Source organism: Macaca thibetana, chromosome 4, assembly GCF_024542745.1.
Source record: "Macaca thibetana thibetana isolate TM-01 chromosome 4, ASM2454274v1, whole genome shotgun sequence".
NCBI classification, from domain to species: Eukaryota; Metazoa; Chordata; class Mammalia; order Primates; family Cercopithecidae; genus Macaca; species Macaca thibetana.
Genome location: NC_065581.1, coordinates 33,728,429 through 33,752,201, shown reverse-complemented (window position 1 = coordinate 33,752,201; position 23,773 = coordinate 33,728,429). Strand labels below are relative to the sequence as shown.

The 23,773-nt window shown below is 44.5% G+C and overlaps 2 protein-coding genes across 3 annotated transcripts; both read left to right on the top strand.

Annotated features, from left to right (window-relative positions):
- Positions 1 to 4,756: 4,756 nt before the first annotated feature.
- Positions 4,757 to 9,378, top strand: LOC126952792 (HLA class II histocompatibility antigen, DM alpha chain). 2 transcript variants are annotated; one of them, XM_050787820.1, is made up of 5 exons: positions 4,757 to 4,932; positions 7,118 to 7,402; positions 8,136 to 8,312; positions 8,544 to 8,672; positions 9,130 to 9,378. In XM_050787820.1, exons 1-5 carry the CDS (start codon positions 4,845 to 4,847, stop codon positions 9,132 to 9,134), a joined length of 684 nt encoding a protein of 227 aa, XP_050643777.1. In that variant the 5' UTR covers positions 4,757 to 4,844; the 3' UTR covers positions 9,135 to 9,378. The 2 variants fall into 2 exon arrangements, with proteins under 2 accessions (XP_050643777.1, XP_050643776.1); XM_050787819.1 differs by having other exon boundaries at positions 8,034 to 8,312.
- A 4,355-nt stretch (positions 9,379 to 13,733) lies between these two features.
- Positions 13,734 to 23,498, top strand: LOC126952790 (HLA class II histocompatibility antigen, DM beta chain). The gene is made up of 6 exons (XM_050787817.1): positions 13,734 to 17,247; positions 19,112 to 19,393; positions 20,690 to 20,974; positions 22,476 to 22,592; positions 22,751 to 22,786; positions 23,140 to 23,498. The coding sequence occupies exons 1-6, from the start codon at positions 17,193 to 17,195 to the stop codon at positions 23,154 to 23,156; spliced, it is 792 nt and encodes a 263-aa protein (XP_050643774.1). The 5' UTR covers positions 13,734 to 17,192; the 3' UTR covers positions 23,157 to 23,498.
- Positions 23,499 to 23,773: the final 275 nt, after the last annotated feature.

The following is a 23,773-nucleotide window of genomic DNA, read 5'->3' as shown; positions in this document are numbered from 1 at the left end:
TTTGATTTGGCAACACAAAAGTATTGGTGAACAACTGCATTGTTGAGAGTTAAAAGATTAAATGGCAAATATGAGAACCGGGCCACAGTTGCCCATGACTTTTCCAAGAAATTTGACTCTGCTAGGGGGAAAAATAGAGTCTTATTTTATTTTATTTTATTTTATTTATTTTATTTTATTTTATTCTATTTTATTTTGAGACGGAGTCTTGCTCTGTCACCCAGGCTGGAGTGCAATGGCACGATCTCGGCTCACTGCAACCTCCGCCTCCCGGGTTCAACCGATTCTCCTGCCTCAGCCTTCCGAGTAGCTGGGGTTACAGGCATCCTCCACCACGCCTGGCTAATTTTTTTTTTTTTTTTTTTTTTTGTATTTTTAGTAGAGATGGGGTTTCACCACTGACCTCATGATCCGCCCGCCTCACCTCCCAAAGTGCTGGGATTACAGGCGTGAGCCACTGCGCCCGGCCAAAGAGAGTCCATTTTTAAATGCTAGAGAGGGATAGCAGAGCTGAGTGTTAGAAAACCAGAGCCTCCTGGATTTACCAGGGCTGTGCCATTATTTTCAGAGGCATTCATAGCTAATGACAAAGTAGACAGTGAACTACTACAAGGCAGAACTGGCTGCCTTGCTCATCTCTTGCCCACAATTATCACTTTCCAAACTGATGAGAGACTATTCCTGAGATACTTATGATGGAGGTAGTTGGGAGGTCCTGGTGGGGAAGGATTACATAGAAGGAAGAGTAGTTATAAATGTTTGAACTTGTTACCATTTAAACTGTGATTATAGAAGGGGTGAATGGAGTTAACCACCACTCACCATAGCCTTGGTGAGGGATGGTTATGTTTCTCCTCACCTTGGTCTTGTCTACACTGTGCTCCCTATGGAGAATTTGGACCCCTCTGCCTTGTTCCTCTCACCCAGAGAAATTGCAGTGTCTGTTGTACCTATTCCTATGCCCTTCCACCCAGCCTATTTCTCCTGTTCTTCCCCAGATCTCCTTCCAAATAGACTGGTGTAACTGGCACAAAATGTTTGTTAACTGATTGCCAATCCAATAATAAGGGGACTGAGGTTCTTCTTTGAAGGGTGGGTTTATGTGGGGTTTCCATATCAATTCTGACCACATGTGTAGAGCATCATTCAGCACCCTATGGGCTTTTAGCACAATCTTGCCTACCACCTGTTTTAAAATGGCCTAAAAGCTAAGAATGGTCTTCACATTTTTAAATGGTTGGGAAAAAAAAAAGCAAATGAAGAATATTTCGTGACACATGAAAATTACATGAAATTTGAATTTTAGTGTCCATAAATAAAAAGAGGGCTGAGGACAAAACTCCAGGGAACACCAGTATTTAAAGAGTAGCTGAAAGGAAGGAGTCTATGAAGGAGACTGAGAAGGAGATGCTCAAGAAGTGGGAGGAAAAGCTAGGAGGAAACTAGGAACACAGCCACGCTCCTTCATTTACATATTGTGCATGGAGGCTTTCGTGCCACAGTTGAGTACTCATGACAGAGATCGGATAGCCCACAATGCCTAAAATATTTGCCATCTGGCCCCTTACAGAAAAAGTTTGCTAACCCCTGATTTAGGACTCTAGGTGGCTGTGTCCCATATGTCTCCCCACTGGTAGTCTCATAAACTTCTTTTCTACTGTCCCGAGGGGCCTGAATCTCCCCACTGCCAGAACCACTGATGGGTTAGTCCCTGAATGTTGGGATACTGGGAAATGTTCTTTTGGTTTTTGGAAGGTTACAATGATTTCCAAACCCTAGTCCTTCCCTGGCACCCTGCCTCCACCACACAGACACACACACATGTATACACATGGCTGTTCCAGAATATCTAGGAGGTCATGGAGTTGTTTTTGTTTTTGGCTATTACTGCTACTATTACTTGTTTATCAAAAGAGGGTATGATGCCAGGCACAGTGGCATGTGCCTGTAGTCCCCAGCTACTTGGGAGGCTGAGGCGGGAGGATCGCTTGAACTCAGGGGTTCAAGACTGGAGTGAGTTATGATTGCACCTGTAAGTAGCCACTGCACTCCAGCCTGGGCAACAAGGGAAACTTTGTCTAAAAGAAAAAAAAAATGATGGAAAGTACGAATTTTGAAAGTCTCAGAAACACTGATGGATAATATTCACATATATTAATTTCTCAGATTACTTGATTGCCACATGAGAACTTTCTCACTGCCTCTTCCCCCACCCCTTCTGTCTTTCTCTTTCTTTTGTCTAACAAACTTGAAGCATATACACTGACAGTTTCTTCCTCACCTCCCACTTACTTCTCAGCCCACCACAATCTGGAGTCAACTCCCACTACAACACTGAAACTGCTCTCAATAAATTTGTCAGCCATCTCATAATCACCAAATCTAAGGACACTTTTCAATCCTCCCTTGACTTTTGAGTAGCATTTAGAAATGCTGACCTTGCCCTCCTTTGTGGCACACCTCTTTTTTATTTCTCTGATCTGCTTCTACCTTGTTCTTTTCTCAGTGCTCTGGATGGTCCTCATGCCACCAGATTCTCACAAACCAGGGTATTTCAGTATACTCGTTATTATCTTTTGTCTCAGTGACACACACACCCTCCTCTACTGTGTTCTGAATTGCTCAGCTTAGGAATTAGCCAGGTGTGTATTTCCCAGCCTTCCTGGACATCTGGCTTCCTGTTAGATTCTGCCAGTAGGAGGCACTGGTGGGAGATCAGAAGGCAAGAGAAACTGAGAAGCGTCCTGCTTCAGCCTCTAAACAGAGTGACAGTTGCTGGGAATAGCTGGTGGATGTAGCAGCAGGAAGAATGGGAGACTCAGGACTCCAGCCTCCTGAGCAAAAGAAGTACCTTCTCAAGGATTCTAGCCTTGAAGGAGGTGGCACCTTTTTAGTAGATTGGAACTGACTATGACAATGTCTTTCACAAGGCAATGAGTAGATTTCCAGATTCCAGCTCAGGGATGATGGCAGCTTCTGATTTCCAGATAGCAATCTTTTTTTTAAATTTACATTTCTAGGACGCTCCTTTTTTTTTTTTTTTTTAACCTTTGTAACCAATTCTCTATATTAAATTCTTTCAGTCTGAAGCACATAAAGTAGTTAAATGCTCCTGACTGGATCCTGGATAACTGGTATGAAGTTTGGGGTTGAGCCCATGCATACTTTTGTCCTTGTTTCACTTCCCACTCCTTCTGCACAGTTTACTTGGGTGATCTTATTCATGGCCTCTGCTTTGACATTTGTGCTGATGACTCTCAAATCAGGCTCTTCAGACCATACCTGGGGTCCATACCCACATGACTCACTGTGCTCCCGTGCAGTTTTAGCTGGCTGTTCCACTGGCATTTCAAATTCAACATGTACAAAATCAAGCTCTTTCTCTCTGTAAACCTGCTCCCATGGCATTCTTTCCTACTTCAATTCCGTCCATCCCTGACCACCCACCCAGCCACCCATGCTGGAAATCTGAGATATCCTTGATTCCTCCACCTTCTCACTCCCACAACTAATAAGTAGCTAAACCCTTTAGATTCTACTTCCTAATTATCTCGATATTCTATCTCCTCCACCTCCTCTAATTATGACTTAATTCAGGCTCTTATCATCTGTCATTTAAATTATTGCTGTATTGCTACAGGAGTGGTGTGTGTATGTGCAAATGTTCATCTTGGTATGCTATAGACTCTTGCCCAGCAGTTTTGCCTCAATTCTTTAAAAACTCTGGTTCATTGTTTGAAATATCAATCAGAACATTTTTTCCAAAATGCTAAAATGATTGTATCATCCCCCAGTTTTAATATCCCTATCATCTGCTAAGTAAAAGCAAGCTCCTCCTTGTGGCGTAGCAGGGCCCATGTGATCTGGCCCTTGCCTGAATTTGTAGCTCATCACAACATCCCTCTACCCCCCATTACCTCCTATTATACAGGAACACACAAGTGACCTTCACAACATTCATATCAGCGAGTACACAGGGTCTCCAAAGAGGACCTCTGGATGCCTGTGATCTTTGTACTTCTGCCTACCCTTTGCCCTGGAATGTTTTTCTCTTCCCTTATGTTCTGCTGATCAAATTGTTTTTCCTTCAAGACTTAGGAGCCTGCCTGATTATGTTCCTCCTATTCCGCATCCTCGTAAAATTACTGCATCCTCATAAAATTACAAAGCACTTGGCACATTCTTATTGAATACGTTACATTGTTGTGTAATTATCCCTTGGCCCTCTCTCCAAGCACTAGACTCTAAGCTGTTTGAAGGCAGACTATGCCTATTCATCTTTGTATTTCTAGCCCTGGGCCCAACACCCAGCATTTCTTGTATTTTCAGTATATTTCTGCAAAATGAATTAGAGCTAATGCCTGAAGGAGAATGATTTTTTTTCAGAAAGAGGAAGAGCCAGGAGGGAGAAGGCAGGATCTGAAGAGCTCTGGGAGTTTACTTCAGGAAGATGCGGTTCCCCACTGCAGCATTCTGCCAGGAGGTGGCACTGCTCTGAAGAGCCAGCTGGTGGCTTACAGCCTGAGGTTGACAGCTTGAAACCAAAGAGGGAACTCCACCACGAAGCAACATTCCTCCACTGTGCTTCCCAGCCCAGTTACATGCCATACTCTGCCCTGGTCAAACAGCCAAGTCTTCAGGAGGTTGCTAGCCCCAGGCATCTCCCCAGTGACTGATGATGTTAAACCCTACACTTCTCTGATTGGTTTAGACAAAATGACAAGGGCAGCTATTGGAAATTATCTGGCAAAACATGATCTAAGGCCACCCTCTGGGGGAAGGAGTTGGGGAAGTGCAAGGGTTGGCTGGGTTGGTAGATCCTACCTACTGTGTGGTGAGAAGGTATGGGTCATGAACAGAACCAAGGAGCTGCGCTGCTACAGATGCTACCACTTCTGTGGCTGCTACCCCACTCCTGGGCCGTCCCAGAAGGTAAGATGGTACTCCCATTTACTTCCATCCTGAACCTAGGGAGCCCACCCAGCGTTTGTGAGGAAAAGCGCTGTGCTTTGTGAGTGGTGGGAAGTCTTTTGAGGCAGTGGAAACAGTAGGGGAGTGGGGAAAGACAGCTACTATGTATGGTTGGTAAACGATATCAGAGATGCTTTACATGTTCCATTTAAGACAATCTCTTGAAGTGGAGATTGTTCTCTCCGTTTTACAAATGAAGAAAGTGAGACTCAGAGTTATTTGTGCAAGTTCACAACATTGGAAAGTGGTAGAGCTGGGATTTGAACAAAGTGGATGTTATTTTCACTCCTCCACTCAAGATTCTACTCTGCTTCTATCATTAACTTATCTTGTGATTCTTGAAAAGTCTCTTAGTTTCATTCTCTGTAGAGGATGGCCCAGAATGGAAGAATAATCTGGAAGGTCGCTCTTCCTCCAAATGTCTGTTTTTCTGGGTATTGGGTTAAAGGTTTCCTGCTCGCTGAGCGATTCCTGCCAAGCGCTTCAAAGAAGAGGGATTATTTTATGCAGTTATGGGGTCACTTCTCCCAGTGCTGTCTTTGGGAGGCCTGGTAGGTTAAGGAACAGAAGACATTTTCAGAGAGGCTTGGTGCCAATGAAGTGGCTGAAGAAATGTCTGGAGACTGGTTTTCCAATTTACCATTTGTGTCTGGGGGTAGTGGGAGGCAGTCCCATCTATGGCTTGGGGAGGCTGTAGCCATTCCTCCTCCTTCCCTTCTAAGAGTGAGAAACCCATCCATGGCCTTCTCTAGTCAATACAGTGGCCTGGTGTGAATTAGACAAAGGAATCTTTGGGAGGATACAGCCCTATGCCAGGATGTGTGGCGTGGTGAGCAGAATGCAGGCTTCCACTTGCTGCTTTGGCTAGGTGTCTTTGTGCAGCCCACAAACACACAACGAACAGAGTAACTCTGAATCTGTCACTTTATTTTATATATATGCATTTTTAAAATTTTAATTTGATTAATTAATTCTTCTTCTTATTATTTTGAGGCAGAATCTCTCTCTGTCACCCAGGCTGGAGGGCAGTGACGCGATCTCGGCTCACTGCAACCACTGCCTCCAGGGTTCAAGAGACTCTCCTGCCTCAGCCTCCTGAGTAGCTGGGATTACAGGTGCATGCCACCTCATCCGGCTGATTTTTGTATTTTTAGTAGAGATGGGGTTTCATCATGTTGGCCAGGCTGGTCTCAAACTCCTGACCTCAGGTGATCCACCTGCCTTGGCCTCCCAAAGTGCTGGGATTACAAGCTTGAGCCACTGCACCCGGCCTTTATATATATATATTTTTGAGACGGGCTCATTCTGTCACCTGGGCTGGAGTCCAGTGACACAATCACGGCTCACTACAGCCCCAACCTCCTAGATACAAGCAATCCTCCCCCCTCAGCCTCCAGAGTAGCTGAGACCACAGGTGCTTGCCACCACACCTGGCTAAGTTTTTGTATTTTTTGTAGAGACAGGGTCTCGCTGTGTTGCCCAGGTTGGTCTTGAACTCCTGGGCTCCAGCAATCTGCCTGCCTCAGCGTTCCAAAGGGTCGAGATTTGAGCCACCATGCCTGGACTGAATCTGTCACTTTAGACAGTAGAACTCTTTTTACTTTTGCCAACTTTAGACAACTGGCCTTTTTATAGGCCAGGGAAGCTTGGAGAGATGCTATAATATGTTCTTCACCCCCATTGGGAGGGGGAGTCTAAATAACAGACACGGGAAAGGGTCTCACCTCAGCCCACGCTCCTTGAAGCAGGCCTTGCTTGTTTTTTTTTTTTGGTGGTGGTGTTGTTTTTTGTTTTGAGACAGAGTCTCACTCTGTCACCCAGGCTGGAGTGCAGTGGCTTAATCTTAGCTCACTGCAACCTCTGCCTTCCTGGTTCAAGCAATTCTCCTCCCTCAGCCTCCTGAGTAGCTGGGACAACAGGCGCCCGCCACCGTGCTCAGCTAATTTTTTGTATTTTTAGTAGAGACGGCGTTTCACCATGCTGGCCAGGCTGGTCTCTAACTCCTGACCTCGTGATCTGCCCGCCTTGGCCTCCCAAAGTGCTGGGATTACAGGCATGAGCCACCGCGCCCAGCCCCACCTTGCTGTTTTTTAAGTTGAAGGAGAAGGCTCCCACCTCCCTGAACCTCACCCTATGTCCTTTGCAGCTCCTACTCCAGTGTGGCGAGATGACCTGCAAAACCACACGTTCCTGCACACAGTGTACTGCCAGGATGGGAGTCCCAGTATGGGACTCTCTGAGGCCTACGACGAGGACCAGCTTTTCTTCTTCGACTTTTCCCAGAACACTCGGGTGCCTCGCCTGCCTGAATTTGCTGATTGGGCTCAGGAACAGGGAGATGCTCCTGCCATTTTATTTGACAAAGCATTCTGCGAGATGATGATCCAGCAAATAGGGCCACAACTTGATGGGAAAATCCCGGTGTCCAGAGGTCAGGAGTTTTCTGGGGAGTGAAGGAAGGAGGGCTGCATTCTTAACCTCATTGATCTGTACACTGAATAATTCCCCTTGATACCAGCTCCCCATCTCAAATACCTTCTGGTTCTCTCCATCACCTTAATTTTTCCACCAGCCTTGGTCTGCACCCTGTGTTTTTTGGTGGGCAGAAGTACCTAGCATGTAGTAGGCATTCAGAACTATGTATTGAATGTGATGAATTCAACAGGTACCAGTTGATACCTACTGAATATTAACACTTGTGCTGCTACGCCCAGCAAGATGGATGGGAAGAGTGGAAATATCTGATGATGTGACTATGTCTTAGTGAGAAGACAGTGCATGGTTAGATGTCAATGTGAGCTCTAGACAGGAAGTACTGAAGGAAGTCATGGTGGAGGGGTCCAGAGTAGCCTGGATCGGGCTCTGCTTCTAGGTCTAGCTGCAGTCCTTGCCTGGAAGAAGACCTCCCTTGGGAGCCCAGCTCCTCCCTCATCTCTGTCTCCCAAAGCCTGACCCACTGTGTTCTTCTCTGCCCTCCCCTCCATATGCCATGCACCCTCCAAACACAGAGATACCGTCTAAACTAGTCTCTTTTTTCCCCCACACCACAATCCCCCCACCAGGGTTTCCTATCGCTGAGGTGTTCACGCTGAAGCCCCTGGAGTTTGGCAAACCCAACACGTTGGTCTGTTTTGTCAGTAATCTCTTCCCACCCATGCTGACAGTGAACTGGCAGCATCATTCCGTCCCTGTGGAAGGATCTGGGCCTACTTTTGTCTCAGCTGTCGATGGACTCAGCTTCCAGGCCTTTTCTTACTTAAACATCACACCGGAACCTTCTGACATTTTCTCCTGCATTGTGACTCACGAAATTGACCGCTACACAGCAATTGCCTATTGGGGTGAGGCTTTCTCCCTGGAAGTCTGGTCCTTTTGGGGGCAAAAAGGGATAGATCCATGGGAGGAGTCTTCTTTCTCCACTGGTACCTTGTTTAGTCCATTCCTACCCTAAGCCCATCCCAATCTGCCATGCCTCAGTTTCTCCCATGTCATCCCAGACACCCAAGTCATTCCCCTGGGAGGGAGGCTCCCTAACTAGGTCCCCAGGCTGAGCCGCTCCTTATTTCCTCCAGTGCCCCAGAACGCACTACCCTCAGATCTGCTGGAGAATGTGCTGTGTGGCGTGGCCTTTGGTCTAGGTGTGCTGGGCATCATCGTGGGCATTGTTCTCATCATCTACTTCCGGAAGCCTTGCTCAGGTGGTATGTCATCTGGAGGGGGCGGGTGAGCCGTGGGAGCCAGATACGGTGGTGCATGTGTGCATGTGTCAGCATTATTTTGTGGCATGGGGGGACACATAGCGATCCTCAGGCTCTTGGGTGTGGGGGCCTGTATCCAGCACCATGGGAGCACATCTTCCCAGTTGGGGACCCAGTTACACACATACAGTTATGGGTCACAAGAATGGCTTTGAGTGAAAAAAGGAATCATGGGGTGCTGTAGGAAGGGTGCTTGGAGATGATCTGGGAACAAGGAGAGATCAGCCTCTGCAGGGTATGCTGAAGGCAGGGCGAGCAAGGCCTTTGGGGAGGAGGAGGAGGAGAAGGAGGAGGAGGAGAAAGAAGAGGAGGAGGAGGAGAAGGAGGAGAAGGAGGTAGAGGAGGAGGAGGAGGAGGAGGAATCCCCTGATGCCTTTCCTCCATCCCTGTCTCTCCCCAGACTGATTCTTCCAGACCAGAGTTTGATGCCAACAGCTTCGGCCATCCAAACAGAGGATGCTCAGGTTTCTCAGGATCTCTTCTTCTCAGGGTAGAAGAAGTCTCTGGGACATCCCTGGGGTGTGTGTGTAGATTTCCCACCTGGGGACTCTGCTATCCCTGGGCTTGCATCCCAGGGATCCCAGAGTGGCCTGCCTATCACAACCACATCCCTTCCCTGCACAAGACAATAAATCATCTCATTTCTTTATATCAGGGTGGCTTCTTTCTTAACTCACAGTATTTGTTTCTGGATAGCTCGATTTTAGTGGGTTGTCGTTTCAAATTCAGCATGCCTTAACCTGAACACAGCTTGCCCTCGTTAGGGAGGGAAATAGCGAAAACCCCTAATTTGCCGGCTGAGTTCTTATTCCCTGGTCTCGGCGGTACATGATGCTTTTCCTTCTATCGGTTTGTGGAAAATATGTGAGAAATGAAGGAAGAGTTATTTTCTAATAATCTGCTTACCAAATGGTTAAGGAAGCTGCTTGTGCGGGGTGTGTGTGTGTGTGTGTGAGTATTTTACTGTTTGTGAAAATGTTTATGTCTTGTATAGGCTGCCCTGAGGAACATATAACTCCCTTCAACCCTCACCGTAACTGGGAAACGGAAGCTCAGGGATGGGTAGAGTAAGCCCCCAGGTGCAATTCCAGTCATGTCAGTTCTGGGAAAACAGTATCATGAAGCCCCTAACATGAAGTGAAAACAGCCTGGAAGGGCAAAGAATTCACATGTCTTTCCTGACAATCTGTCCTTGGCCTGAGTGAACTGTCCAAGGAGAACTGCACAGGTGCTGTCCTGGGCAGATAATGAAAGCTGGCGGCACATGACCACTGGTGGTAAATTGCTTTGCATGTGCTTTCTTTCTTGCATTCCTTAGGGTCTGGGATTTGCTTTGGATGACACGGTGGCAATAAAGTTGAGAGGGCAATTACTTGGTGAGGGAGTTTCTGTTCTTGGCATTGTATTAGAGTCTAATCTAAAATAAAAATTCCCCCTAAAAGAAGTTAGCACTGTCTCTGAACCATCTCATTTCTAACAGCATCATGTGTGCTGGTTAAGAAGCACGGGCTCTGGAACCAGACTGCTGGGGATTCAATTGTAACTGTCAGCGTTTAGCTGTGAGCCCTTGAGCAAGTTACTTAACTTGTGCTTTGGTATCATTTTGTGTAAAAGGATGATGATAACAATGGTGTCCACCTTACCACCATGTTGCCAACATTTGAAAGTCAAATAAATATTAGTGAGGATAAAGGGAAAGGTGAACTGTAATATCTTGGTCTGTTGGTGGGATTGTAAACTGTTTATGACCCTTGAATTACAGAAATTATAAACTAGTTGAGTGAAAAAATTAATATAGGAAATAAGGCAGCATATCCTCATGCTGTGAAGCTTAAATAAGTTAATATCTATAGAATGCTTACAATAGTGTTTGGCACATACAAAATGTGCTCAATAACCTAATCTTATCATTACTTGTCTTGATCTTCAGAGGAGAACTTAGTTGCTTTGTAGACTTCTTTCTCTTTTCTGAAATACACCTTAATACTAGCTTCAAGTATTGTGTTTTCTCCATTTTAGATGTTTTTCTTTTTATTCTTACTTTACTAATTCTAGATATGGTGCTTTCTAGTTCTTCCTAATTTCTCTCTCTCGCTCTCTATTTTCCAACTTATCTAGATATTTCCTGTCAGGCAAGCTTTAAAAGTGTTTTATTATGCTGTGTGACCTTAGACAAGTCACTTCCCCTCTCTGGGCCTCAAAGTCCTCATCTATAAAATGATGGGCTTAGATTAGATGCTCTCTGAACAAACCTTCTATGATACTGTTACTTAAGTACTCTAGAAGCACTCAGTATCCTCTCTAGTCTGGTGCCCCTTTTCTAATAAAAAATATTAGTCACTATTCCCAGCAGGAATTATGTTCTTGAATGAATCTTTTTTCCTCACTCTTTCTTGAGGTATTATATCTGTTTTTGGTTTAGGGCATTTGCCCAGGCTCTTTCCTCTCACAGGAATGCCTTCTTTATTCTGCTTATCTTGTTCCTGTCTTAACCCACTCCATAGGTCCAACTCCAGTTCAACTTATTCCATGAACCTGCCCCTAATTTCTCTTTACTGAAATCTTCCAAGACTTAAAGCACTCAACCTAAGGATTGGGATATGCCGCTTTATTTCCTATGTTAATTTTTTTTCACCCAACTAGTTTATAATTTCTGTAATTCAGGGATCATAAACAGTTTATACTCTCACCAACAGAGCAAGATAGTTCACATTTCCCTTTATGCTCACTAATACTTGTAATTATTTGACTTTTAAATGTTGGCAGCATGGTGGGTATAGAGTGGTATTTTGTTGTTTTAATTTGCTTTTCTGTCATTACTAATCAGTATCACATTGTTTGATGATTTTGGCTTTTTAATATGTGTTACTATTTAGTAGAACTAGTCTCCATTCCTTTACCATCTTCCCAAAAAACTTATTTTTCTTTTCTTTATCAAAATATTCTAAGATACTCTTGGACTATATTTCCATGTACATTTTATAATCAGTTTGTTAAATTCTCCTGAAATCCTACTGTTACTTTAATTGGGGTAGCATTTAGGTTAGAGATGTGGGGAGAGGTTGTCATTATGTTAGCATGGCCTATCCATGAATATGGTATATCTCTACACCTCTCAGGTCTTTGTGCACTTCAATAAAGTTTTCTTTTTTCTTAAAATTCTTATATTTGATATGTTAATTCATAAATATGCTATGGTTTTTATTGTTATTATAAAAGGCAATTTGCAGTTATTTTCCAATTGATTATTAGCAATACAGGATTTAAAGTAAGAAATCCTGAGTTCAAGTAATGATTCTATTACTTAGTATCTGGGTAAACCTCAGCAACCACTTAACCTCCCTCTGCCTCCATTTTCTCATGGGTAAGATGAAGATAGCATTCTTCAATAGTTGTGGTGTTAAAAAATAAAAATAAAAAAGGAAAAATAGTTGTGGTGGCAAATCAGATAGACTATCCCCTAGTAGTTCAAGTAATTTGGCTGTAGGATGGAAGGATGGTGAACTGACTACAGAAACTATAATCCAAAGGTCAGATCTAGAGCAGTGAATCCTGACAGGGTAGGAGGGTGTATGTGTGGGCGGAGGTGAGGTAAGGGGTAGATGGTAGGAGTCGGGTGGGGATTGGACAGATTGGGCAAGTAATATAATCTTGGCAGGATGTAGGTGTGGGTAGTTTTGAAAAGACACCGAAGTCACGAATGTGGTCTTATGCTATGAGGCATGATTAACTGGTTGAGCAATTTTGTGTTTATAAAATGGAGACTTCAGTTAAAACCATCTGCCCCAAAGAGGAACCTGAGAACTGACATGGAGCAACTTTAGGAAGTGCCTAGAAGAGATTTATTATTATGGCCATACTCTCAGAAAAACACAAGAGATTGCATTTGTGACTTCCTCCAATGTGCAGTGCCAGTGATGTTATTGTAGCTTGTCTTTGTTTTAGCTACCCCAAGCTCCTCGTAGGACACCTCCTCCCTGATGGCACCTCACAGCATTGTCAAGCTTGTGAAGCTATACACCAGACCTACGATGCCAACTGCCTTCCTCCTCTCCAGCACAAATCCAGCCCAGTATTCAAGGCTCATTCCAGGTCCTCTTGATTGAGAGTACTCCCTGTCTACTATGCCCATGGTGATTTCTCTCTTCTTTTTTAAGACCACTGGCCTTATTGCTCTCTTATTGCTTACTTGCTTTAATATAAACTATTTAAAGTGTTTGTTCTCACTCCCCAACTGACCTACAAGCAAAGTGATACGGGAGCAGAATCCATATCTTCTCATTCTGAATGTTCCCAGTAATGCTTTGCACACAGACCCTGGGACTAGTCCACTGCAGGCATGTGGTGGCCAGGCTAAGGGCAGAGGCAGTGGGAAAGGAGAGGACTCACTCTTTGGGTGGTTGTGTAGAGTCAGTAAAAGAAAGGCAACATGTGGGAACCCGGTTGGGGCTCCATGCCTCTTCAGTCCCGGTGCTATATCAATAATTAACAAAAAGCAACAATGGACAGAGCAATTGAGATGTTATTTTGGGTTGGCTGGAGGTGGGAAGACAGAGCTATATCTGTAAAAATGGAAGGGTTGGGAGGAGGAGAGGAAGGAAAACACTGCTGAGCACAGGTGTCTGGGTTTTCTGTCCTTCTTTATTCTAAAAAGCTCCCTCAGTGTTTGAATTAATAGAGAAGTGAAATCTTCTCCTGTCATCTCCTGTTGTGGCCTCACAGAAGGTTTCACATCTCCTTTGACTGCTGGAGCAGAGATCTAGACATAAGAGGGAACTACATTCAGCCTCACTGTTACTGGCTATGGCCATGTTCAGTGCTGGCACAGGACCACACAGCCAGTGCCCCCTTGCCAGGGCTAGGCTTTGTAGACATTGAAAAGGATCCCAGGACTTGGTTCCTATAAGGTTAGGATAACAGCTTACCTGGACAGGATGGGGAGGAATGTGAGGGGGAAATGTATGGAGTGGGGGGCGCAGGGGAAAATTCAGTTTTAAAACTTGTCAAAAGAGAAAGTGGAAGGGACGGTGGTTCGCAGAGCAGAAGGAACTCTGAGGACGGGAAAGATAAGACTTGGGTGAACTGGGTTATGGATTGTGACTCTTCTCTTTCTCCCTTTCTCAGCAGAGGCCTCAGTGACTCCCTTTATCTGAGCCATCCCAGTTCCAGGATGTAGTGAGTGTGTGGGCATGCTCAAGTGTGTGTGTGTGTGTACGCACATGCATGTGTAAGAGCTGTATAAGAAGAGGAGTTACAACCTTTAGACCTTGGGTGTGAATCTTTGGACCTGTTTTCCAACCTGGGAAATGAGGACAATTAACAAGTTTTTTGTGTGTGTGATTTTCTTTTTTTAAGACGAGTCTCACTCTGTCACCCAGGCTGGAGTGCAGTGGCACGATCTCAGCTCACTGCAACCTCTGCCTCCCAGGTTCAAGCGATTCTCCCGCCTCAGCCTCCAGAGTAGCTGGGATTACAGGCACGCGCCACCATGCCCGGCTAATTTTTGTATTTTTAATAGAGACAGAGTTTCACCATGTTTGCCAGTCTGGTCTCGAACTTCTGACCTCAGGCGATGTGCCTGCCTTTGGGAGGCGAATCCCTCCCAAAGTGCTGGGATTACAGGTGTGAGTCACCACATCTGGCCAACAAGTCTTTTAAGATGAGATGAGATAGTATATAATGGACCTACCTAGCATTGTATCTGTTCTAAAGTAGAAGCTCTACAAATTATGCACTCCCCACCCCATATTCTGCCCACTCCAACACACTTGACAGTTCATTAGCAGAGTTAGAGTATATAATCAAGGTGAGTGGGGGCAGTGGCTGGGAGCTATGGCAGAGCTTCAGTTAATCTCAATTAGTTACACGAGGAGTCTTTTGTTTTTGGTAATGATCTTTGTATGTATTTTTTTCTAACCATTTTCTCCGTAGGTATTAGATTTTCCTGAGATCAGGGACTTTGGGGGAGGGCAGCTAAGTGTGGTGTCAAGGGGACCCCTCCACATCTTCTTTTGTTTAGCTCACTATTTAATGAAATCCAAGAGTCCTCAGAAACTAAGGTGTGGAGAGGCAGCCCTGAAACCTACTGAGGAGCAGAAGGAAGCCAATTTAGAGTTTCAAGTTAGTAATGGAAAATCCATCAACTGTATAGTTCACAATGGGATAGAAGAATGAATTGCCATTTAAAATCTGCTTTTTCAGGCCAGGCACAATGTATGCCTGTAATCCTAGCACTTTAGGAGGCTGAGGTGGGTGGATCACTTGAGGTCAGGAGTTCAAGACCAGCCTGGCCAACATAGTGAAACCCCGTCTCTACTGAAAAAAAAAAAAAAAAATTACAAAAATGAACCAGGCGTGGTGGCACATGCCTGTAACCCCAGCTGCTCGGGTGGCTGAGGCATGAGAATCATCTGAACCCAGGAGGCAGAGATTGCAGTAAGCCGAGATCATTCCACGGCACTCCAGCCTAGGCAACAGAGTGAGACTCTTTAAAAAAAGCCGTGAAAAAATAAATACGCAAATACATAAAATCTGCCTTTTCAAGACACACACGTGACCAACAAGCATATGAAAAAATGTTCAACATTACTAATGATTAGAAAAATGCAAATCAAAATCATAGTGAGATATCATCTCATTATGGCTATTATTAAAAAGTCAAAAAATAACAAATGTTGGAGAAGTTGCAGAGAAAACAGAAGGCTTATACACTGCTGGTGGGAACATAAATTAGTTCAGTCATTGAGGAAAGCAGTTTGGCAATTTCTCAAGAAACTTAAAGCAGAGCTACCATTTGTCCCAGCAATCCCGTTATTAGGCATATACCCAAAGGAGTATTAATTGTTCTACCATAAAGACATACGCACATAAATGTTCACTGCAGCAGTATCCATCACAGCAAAGACATGGAATCAACCTAAATGCCCACCAACAGTAGATTGTATAAAGAAAATGTGGTACATATACACCATGGAATACTACACAGACAAAAAAAGACGAGATCACGTCTTTTGCAGCATCATGGATGGAGCTGGGGGCCATTATCCTAGGCAAACTAACACAGGAGCAGAAAATGAAACACTACATGTTCTCACTTTTATAAGTGGGAACTAAACATTGAGTACACATGGACACACAAAAAAGGGAATAATAGACACTGGGCCCTACTTGAGGGTGGAGGTTGGGAAGAGGGAGAGGATCAAAACACTGCCTATCAGATACCATACTTATTACCCGGGTGATGAAATAAATTTGTATGCCAAATCCCCATGACACACAATTTACCTATATAACAAACCTGCGCATGTACCCTTGAACCTAAAACAAAGGTTAAAATAATTAAAAATAAATAAAATATAAAATCTTACTTGCTATTCTCAAAAAATAAAAAACAAAATCTGTCTTTTCAGGGGAAGAAAAGTAGGAAAGCTTTATCTCATTTTCCTAGTGGCTTCATAATGCAGGGACCTGCCCCCAGGAAACAGGGTACAGTAGAGGAAACACATAGGGGTGTTTAGAGTTTGGGGGAAGGCAGGTGAGCTCTGGGCACTGACCCGTCACCAGCTATTTTTCAAGGAGTCTGAGTGGTGTTAACCTGCAGTCTACCCCGTGAGATTGCTCAGAGTGTAGGAGGATATGGTTTACTGGCTCCAGAAAGCAGCTATTATAACTGAGGAGGAAATGAAGCTTGACTGGCTAGAACAGAAGCAACAATGGAGGCCCATGGAGGGATTTTCCAGGCCCCTATTCCTGATCTCTAAAGTGGCGCTGCTTCCCTTATTCTGCAGTCTTGCTTTGAGACCAGACAATTCTGTACTCTGTCTGTGCCTCCTTCCTTCTCAGCAGCCCTGCCTCTGCCACCTGCCCCAGAAGGGCTCTGGGTCCTCTCATCTCAGGACAGACAAAGATTTTTGTAATTATCTTCTTGGGTAACCTCCCTGTAAGGAATAGGAGAGGTTATCTGGTCCTGGTCTTTTGGGAGAGCATTGAGAGGAAAAAGTTAAACCAGTGGGCAGCCCAGGCTGCATACATCCTGGGAATATTGTGATTATTCTCTCCAGTAATCTAGGGAAATCTACTGGTTGTTCTGCAGAAAAAGAATTAAGAGAGAACAGGAGACCTGTTGTCTAAGCCTAAGGCAGGATGAGGTTTACCTAGTAACTGATGACGCAGGCTGAGGCACTCAGCGATTTGTCTCTACATCTGTCCCCGCCTACCTAGCAAATCTGTCCCTGTTTGAACACTGGACTCCCGTGAGCTGGAAGGAACAGGTTTAATATCTAGGGGCTGGGTATCCCCAAATCACTCATTTGGGGAGATCAAGGGACCCGGGCAATATAGTATTCTGCTCAGTGTCTGGAGATCATCTACCCAGGCTGGAGCTTCTGGGACAGGTGAGGACCCACGGACCCTGGAAGAGCTGGTCCAGGGGATTGAACTCCCGGCATCTCTACAGAGCAGAGCATGATCATATTCCTGCCGCTGCTGCTGGGGCTCAGCCTGGGCTGCACAAGAGCAGGTAAGGACACTTCTTCCGGGGACTCTCCCTTCCCCTGCTCCTGTTTCAGGATAAGGGTGTTCCGTTTTGTAATTGCATATGACCCCCTGGATAGTTTGTCTCCCTGGTATATATTCCTATAGCACTTTGTACTTTATCTTTGTAGCAATTTTAATGTAATTAATCTGTATAATTATCTGTGCAGTGTATATTCCCTGCTGGAATATAGGCAAGGACATTGTTCATCTTATTTATTGCTGCATCCCCAGCTCCTAGCACAGTGCCTGCATGCAGCAAGTGCTTTGCAAATATGTGCAAACTGAATATTTAATATTTCCAGCACAGTACAAGGCTGACTCTTTCTCTTGACCCTTATTCTCTCTCAATAATTTGCCATAGTGAAGGTCTGTGTTCTGGCAGATTGTCATGTTTAAATATGCAAATGATCTCGGGGGGCCACTCCTATCCCTGTGCTTAGTCTTGCATAAAGAGGAGACTGGATCTAAAAACTTATCTACTATGTCTATCGACTCCCTCAAATCAGGCTTTCAGAAACTTCAGGGTATGAGCTTGGTCAGTAGACGGTCCCTGAGCAGGCAATCTGTGCCAGACTAACTGGATGTCACCAAGGCTTAGGTTCTCAGCTGAATATAAGAAAAATCAACTTTTTTTCTTCTATATGCTCACACTCAACACTTCTTTGACCAATTGTGTGGGGTTTTTTTTTTTTTTTTTAACTCATAGCAACTAATTATCCTATATTAGCTGGATATCCTATAATTCAATTCCATTGTGACATTAACTGGAGTTAACATAGAGTCCAAAGGTTAAAGACTCAGTCCCATAAGGCCACCTCCATTTCAGACACCAATCACAAGTAGTAGCTTCCCGAGTTACCTACATCTTCTGTCCAACTTGGCTACAAATCAGAGGTTCCCATGACCCCCTCCTTGGGGTTGATAATTTGCTAAAGTGGCTTATGGAACTCAGGAAAAGTTTACTTACTATTGTAGACTTTTATAAGGGATATTTTATTTTAATTGATAATGATTATACATATTCCTGGGGTGGATAATGGTGTTTTAGTACATGTAATGTACAGTGATAAGATCAGAGTAATTAGCATATCCATCATCTCATTTATCATTTCTTTGTGTTGGAAACATTCAATATCCTTCTTCTAGTGATTTGAAATGATATAATGTATTATTGTTAATGATAGTCATCCCACAGTGGTATAGAACACTAGATTGTAATTTTGCATCCTTTAACAAAGGATATTTTAAAGCATACAAATGAACAACCAGATGAAGAAATACCAGGTCTGGAAGGTTCCCAATCACAGGAGCTCTGTCCCAACAGAATTGGGGTACTTCACCTCCTGGCACGTGGATGTGTTTACCAACTGAGAAGTTCTCTGAACTCCACAGTTCCGGGATTTTTATGGAGGCTTCATCACATAAGCATGACTGATTATTAACTCAATCTCCAGCCCCTTCCCCTTCAGGGAGGATGGGGGAAGGGACTAAAAGTTCCAGGCTTCTAATCATGGCTTGGTCTTTCTGGTGACCAGCCCCTCCTCTAGGAGCCCACCAAGAGTTACCCCATTAGAACAAAAGACACTCCTGTTATCTAGGAAATTCTAAGCGATTAGGCACTCTATCACAGGAATCAGGGTCAAAGACAAAATATTAGAACAAAAACAAAAGATGCACCTAGCGTCCCTATCACTCAGGAAATTACAAGGGTTTTAAGAGCTCAGTGCAGAGCTCCTAAATATATGTCTATATGTTATATATATTTATTATTTATGTATATTTATTATTTATTTATCGTCAGGCCAATAGAAGACATTGACCTGCTCTCCCTTCCCTGGCTCCTCTAGGTGGCTTTGTGGCCCATGTGGAAAGCACCTGTCTACTGGATGATGATGGGACTGCAAAGGATTTCACATACTGTATCTCCTTCAACAAGGATCTGCTGACCTGCTGGGATCCAGAGGAGAACAAGATGGTCCCTTGCGAATTTGGGGTGCTGAATCCCTTGGCCAATGGCATCTCACATTACCTCAACCAACAGGACACCCTGATGCAGCGCTTGCGCAATGGGCTTCAGAATTGTACCACACACACCCAGCCCTTCTGGGGATCACTGACCCACAGGACACGTGAGGAGAGAGGGATGCAGAGGGGCTACCAGGAAGTGCAGTTAAGAGGGCAGGCCAGGGAGGATCCCACAGTGGCCCAGGGGTTTGAGATTTGAGCAGCAAAGAAGAGAAAATGTGTGGATCTGAAATGTAGAAAGAGGGAGGATTGAACCTCAAGGGGAACAAGGTGGCTGACCTGAGTGGAACAGGAGTAGAGAAGGGGACGTGAGGTTTGAACTGCGAGGAATCATGAGGGGAGCTTATGCAGAGGCCAGGGCATCTCAGGATGGGTACTCAAGATGTTCATGCCTTCTTATCCCAGATTTTGGTGTTCTAGATCTGAGGTGGGCCCAGGCATGGGAATATTCGGAATCCTAGGGGATCCTGACACATGCTTTTTCTCACACTTAAACTCTTGCATTGACAATGGCTTGAAGTTTGTAAAAGTAAACTTGAAGCTCTCCACAGTACAGAATAGTGTGTTTCAAGGGTGATTTCTGAACCACCTTTCTCAGAATTGCCTGGAGGAGGTGCTTGTTAAATATGCAAGCCCCTTGGTACTACTCCAGATCTGTTGAAAGAAAGTATCTGGGGATACAGGCTAGGAAATCTGCATTTTAACATAATTTCTTGGATTTTTATTTAAGATTGTGTTTGAAAAATGTCAAGATAGAGGCAAGCAAGAGGGTCACCTAGGAGGCAATGGCAATTTGAGGGTCACCTATCTTTTTTTTTTTTTTTTTTTTTTTTTTTTTTTTTTTTGTCGAGAGTAAATCAGTAAAATATGGCAGTATTAGCAATCTCATTAATTTGACTACATTCATTCCAAATTTAAGAGTGAATCTTAAGTTAGGCTTGTTTCCTTAAACTATGTGAGGAGAAAAGGCTTTAACTAGCAAATTAATGTATTAAACAAGATTTGGAGAAAAATTCCTTTTCCACCTTAAAAAAACCCAATGTACAACTCTGGATTACTCTTAGCTTACTTATTTCAAATACTTTCCAGCTTACGTACTTGAAATATAATACAATGACTTCCAGAATAGCTTGCAGTTCAGATCTGGTTTTTACTAATTGTAATCAAACATAACTCTGGAGGAGGAAAGAAAGAAAGGGGCAATGAAGGAATGCGAGAGAAGGAAGAGGAATGCAGGAATATATTCTAACGATTCCCTTTCAAGGGGCAGCATGGCAGGGGGGCTGGGGTGGGAAGTGGGTTGCAAAATCTATGAAGAGTTGCGATAGAAAAAGAAACCAGGTTGGAGAAGAGGCCAGAATGTCACCCTCCTTCCTAAAGATGTTTCTTCTCCTATGCAGGGCCACCATCTGTGCAAGTAGCCCAAACCACTCCTTTTAACACGAGGGAGCCTGTGATGCTGGCCTGCTATGTGTGGGGCTTCTATCCAGCAGATGTGACCATCACGTGGATGAAGAACGGGAATCTTGTCATCCCTCACGGCAGTGGCCAGAAGACTGCCCAGCCCAATGGAGACTGGACGTACCAGACCCTCTCCTATTTAGCCTTAACCCCCTCTTACGGGGACACCTACACCTGTGTGGTGGAGCACATTGGGGCTCCTGAGCCCATCCTTCGGGACTGGAGTAAGTGTATGGCAGATGGATGGAATTAGGGTCAAAGCAGAGAAAATGAGATGTGGATCGATACATGGTACATAGTAGACAGCAAGGTGCTGAAAATGGGGACTGAGTCTGGAGGAACTTATGGGGGGCTTAGGACCAGAATTGGGAAATGGGATAAAGAAATGGAAATATTTAGGTTGGTGAAAAGGATTTGCAGTTTTTGCCATTACTTTTAGTGGCAAAAAACGCAATTACTTTTGCACCAATTTAATATTTCTATTTAGACTGTGCTATTGTTGCTCTGGTGGTGTGGTTGATGTTGCTGCATCTATATTTGAGGGCGGGAGGGGAGCGTGCTTGCTTTGAAACGAGGATGTAAATTTGGCAATCGTATTTTCAGAACCCCAAATTGTAATACACTATTCTAGCCTCCTTAGATTTCAACTATTCTGCTGCCAGAAGCAGATGGGAGCTGAAGGAATGATGAAGGTTGAAGAAGGGGGACATTTCTTGGTGTGGGGCAGTACTACATTTGGCCTGCTCTACCAAGCATAGGGGAGTAGTCAAGCCACGGCTGGCAGACCATTTGGCGTGCATGCTCAGGGGCTAATGGATAAAGAATTAATTACAGTTCAAACACTGTCGGGAGTAGTTAAAGGTATTGTGAGAAGTTGCACACAGCTTTGGGTATTCTTGGAAAAGAAAGAGAAAGAAATGAGGAAGAGGAAGGGTGTCTACAAAAGCCAGAGAACAGAATCTCAGATCAGCTGCTGTAACCAGGTTTTCCCCTTGTGGGAAGTGCTGTTTCCTGCTGGGCAGCTGGGAAGAGAATGGAGAACAGAGAAGACAGTGGAAATCACATGCTCACTTGAACTTTCCTGGGGAACATCTCCTCACAGGGTGTACAAGAACCTCCCTTTGGTAATGGAGTGTTCATTTTATCATGGGAAAAGAATCTGAGTGGGACATGATTCAGAACAGGACCAGCCCAAGGAAGTGCAGGGGCTGTGGAGTGGGATGGAGACAAGCTCCATGGGAGATCTAGATGTAGAAGGTACACAAGTAGTAGGATAACTCACAGGATGGATCCACTGGAGGTTAAGACACGTGGTAAGACAGTGTAACAGGAAGCTGCTCAGTTGGAGAAAGTAAGGAAGCAAACATTGTCATCGTGGGGGCAATGGAGAGGACAGTGAGGAGCCCTTTATCCTGATAAGAGTGCCTTTTGGGTAAAGAAAGGAAAGAGGATGCCTTGAGAGGCGCCACTGTATTAGAGAGGACCTGGAAGCCAGGATACTAATTCTGGGGAGATGGGTTCCCCAGGCTTACTCTAGGAGTAGAGGCCCATGGGATGAGGGTTTGATTTGAGAAAGATCATTTTCTTGGGAGTGGGTGGTGCGAGCTAGACCCTTGGAGCTGGGATAAAGGACCTTTTAACCTACTGAGAGGTGGCTGCAATAAATGGAATTGCCCTGGGGGTGAGCAACAGAAATTGGTTCAAGTAAGTTTCTATTTTTTGCAGCACCTGGGCTGTCCCCCATGCAGACCCTGAAGGTTTCTGTGTCTGCAGTGACTCTGGGCCTGGGCCTCATCATCTTCTCTCTTGGTTTGATCAGCTGGCGGAGAGCTGGCTCCTCTAGTGAGTGACTCCCTGAATTCCCATCCCCACTCTTGGTCCCAATCTCTGCTTACTTTCTGTTTGTGATTGACTCTTTCCTTCCTACCCCCTTTGCTATGAATAATGCTAGATACTTTCATCCACAAAGACTGGTATAATCAAGTATCTTCCTCTCTTAGGTTACACTCCTCTTCCTGGGTCCAATTATCCAGAAGGTAACATCTCTGTTGGTCTACTTCCCTACTTGTCCTTTGGTTGGGGTGCAGGTTAGAGGGTCAGTGTTGGGTTCAACTAATCTTGCTTATTATATGGGTGAGCTTCCATGAGGATCTAGCCAAGGGCATGATTTAAGCTGCCATTGCTAGGATTAAGAGTAGGAAGGAGCATCCTTCTCTTCCACTAAGTGGGGTGTCTGCAGACAGGAGGATGAAGGTGTTTCCTTTGTACTAGTTGTTGGTGCCCTGGAGTTCTCAATATCACTGTATTAAGGCATGGGATAGTTACAGTGGCAAATGATGGGGGCAAGTTGGGTTCAAGCCTCATTATCTCCCTTTTATTTATTCTGTAGGACGACACATTTCCTAGAGGCAGAATCCTACAACTTCCACTCCAAGTGAGAAGGAGATTCAGACTCAATGATGCTACCATGCCTCTCCAACATCTTCAACACTCTGACATTATCTTGGATCCTATGGTTTCTCCATCCAATTATTTGAATTTCCCAGTCTCCCCTATGTAAAACTTAGCAACTTGGGGGACCTCATTCCTGGGACTATGCTATAACCAAATTATCGTCCAAGGCTATATTTCTGGGATGGATATAATCTGAGGAAGGGAGTTAAAGACCCTCCTGGGGCCCTCAGCGTGCCATAGAGGACAGCAAGTCACTGGTGATTGTTTCGGAGAAATAAACTTTAGTGGAAATAATGTTTTTCCATGTCTTCTTCCTGGGGGCCTGGGGAAGGAATATGGGCAAAGCAGGGGCTGAGGTTAATTCTCTTCTACTTGAGTGGGGGAGAAACAGTGCCTTCTTCCATTTTCCCACTTAGACATGACAGAATTTGGGGCCGTTTTCTGATTAATAATTCATAAGGAGAAATTAAACTGTGGTGGGATGGAGTCACGGAGTATGGGCAAGGAAGGGGATTAACAGCTTACTCACCCCATACAGGATCTTATAAGGATTAAATGAGTTCATACTT

Excerpts from the sequence above, each read along its gene's own strand:
- LOC126952790 (XM_050787817.1), top strand. The coding sequence starts at position 17,193 with ATGATCATATTCCTGCCGCTGCTGCTGGGGCTCAGCCTGGGCTGCACA. Across the intron at positions 17,248-19,111 it reads CCTGGGCTGCACAAGAGCAG|GTGGCTTTGTGGCCCATGTG; the intron begins GTAAGGACACTT and ends TGGCTCCTCTAG. Across the intron at positions 19,394-20,689 it reads ATCACTGACCCACAGGACAC|GGCCACCATCTGTGCAAGTA; the intron begins GTGAGGAGAGAG and ends TCTCCTATGCAG.
- LOC126952792 (XM_050787819.1), top strand. The coding sequence starts at position 4,845 with ATGGGTCATGAACAGAACCAAGGAGCTGCGCTGCTACAGATGCTACCA. Across the intron at positions 4,933-7,117 it reads CTCCTGGGCCGTCCCAGAAG|CTCCTACTCCAGTGTGGCGA; the intron begins GTAAGATGGTAC and ends TGTCCTTTGCAG. Across the intron at positions 7,403-8,033 it reads GAAAATCCCGGTGTCCAGAG|GGTTTCCTATCGCTGAGGTG; the intron begins GTCAGGAGTTTT and ends TCCCCCCACCAG.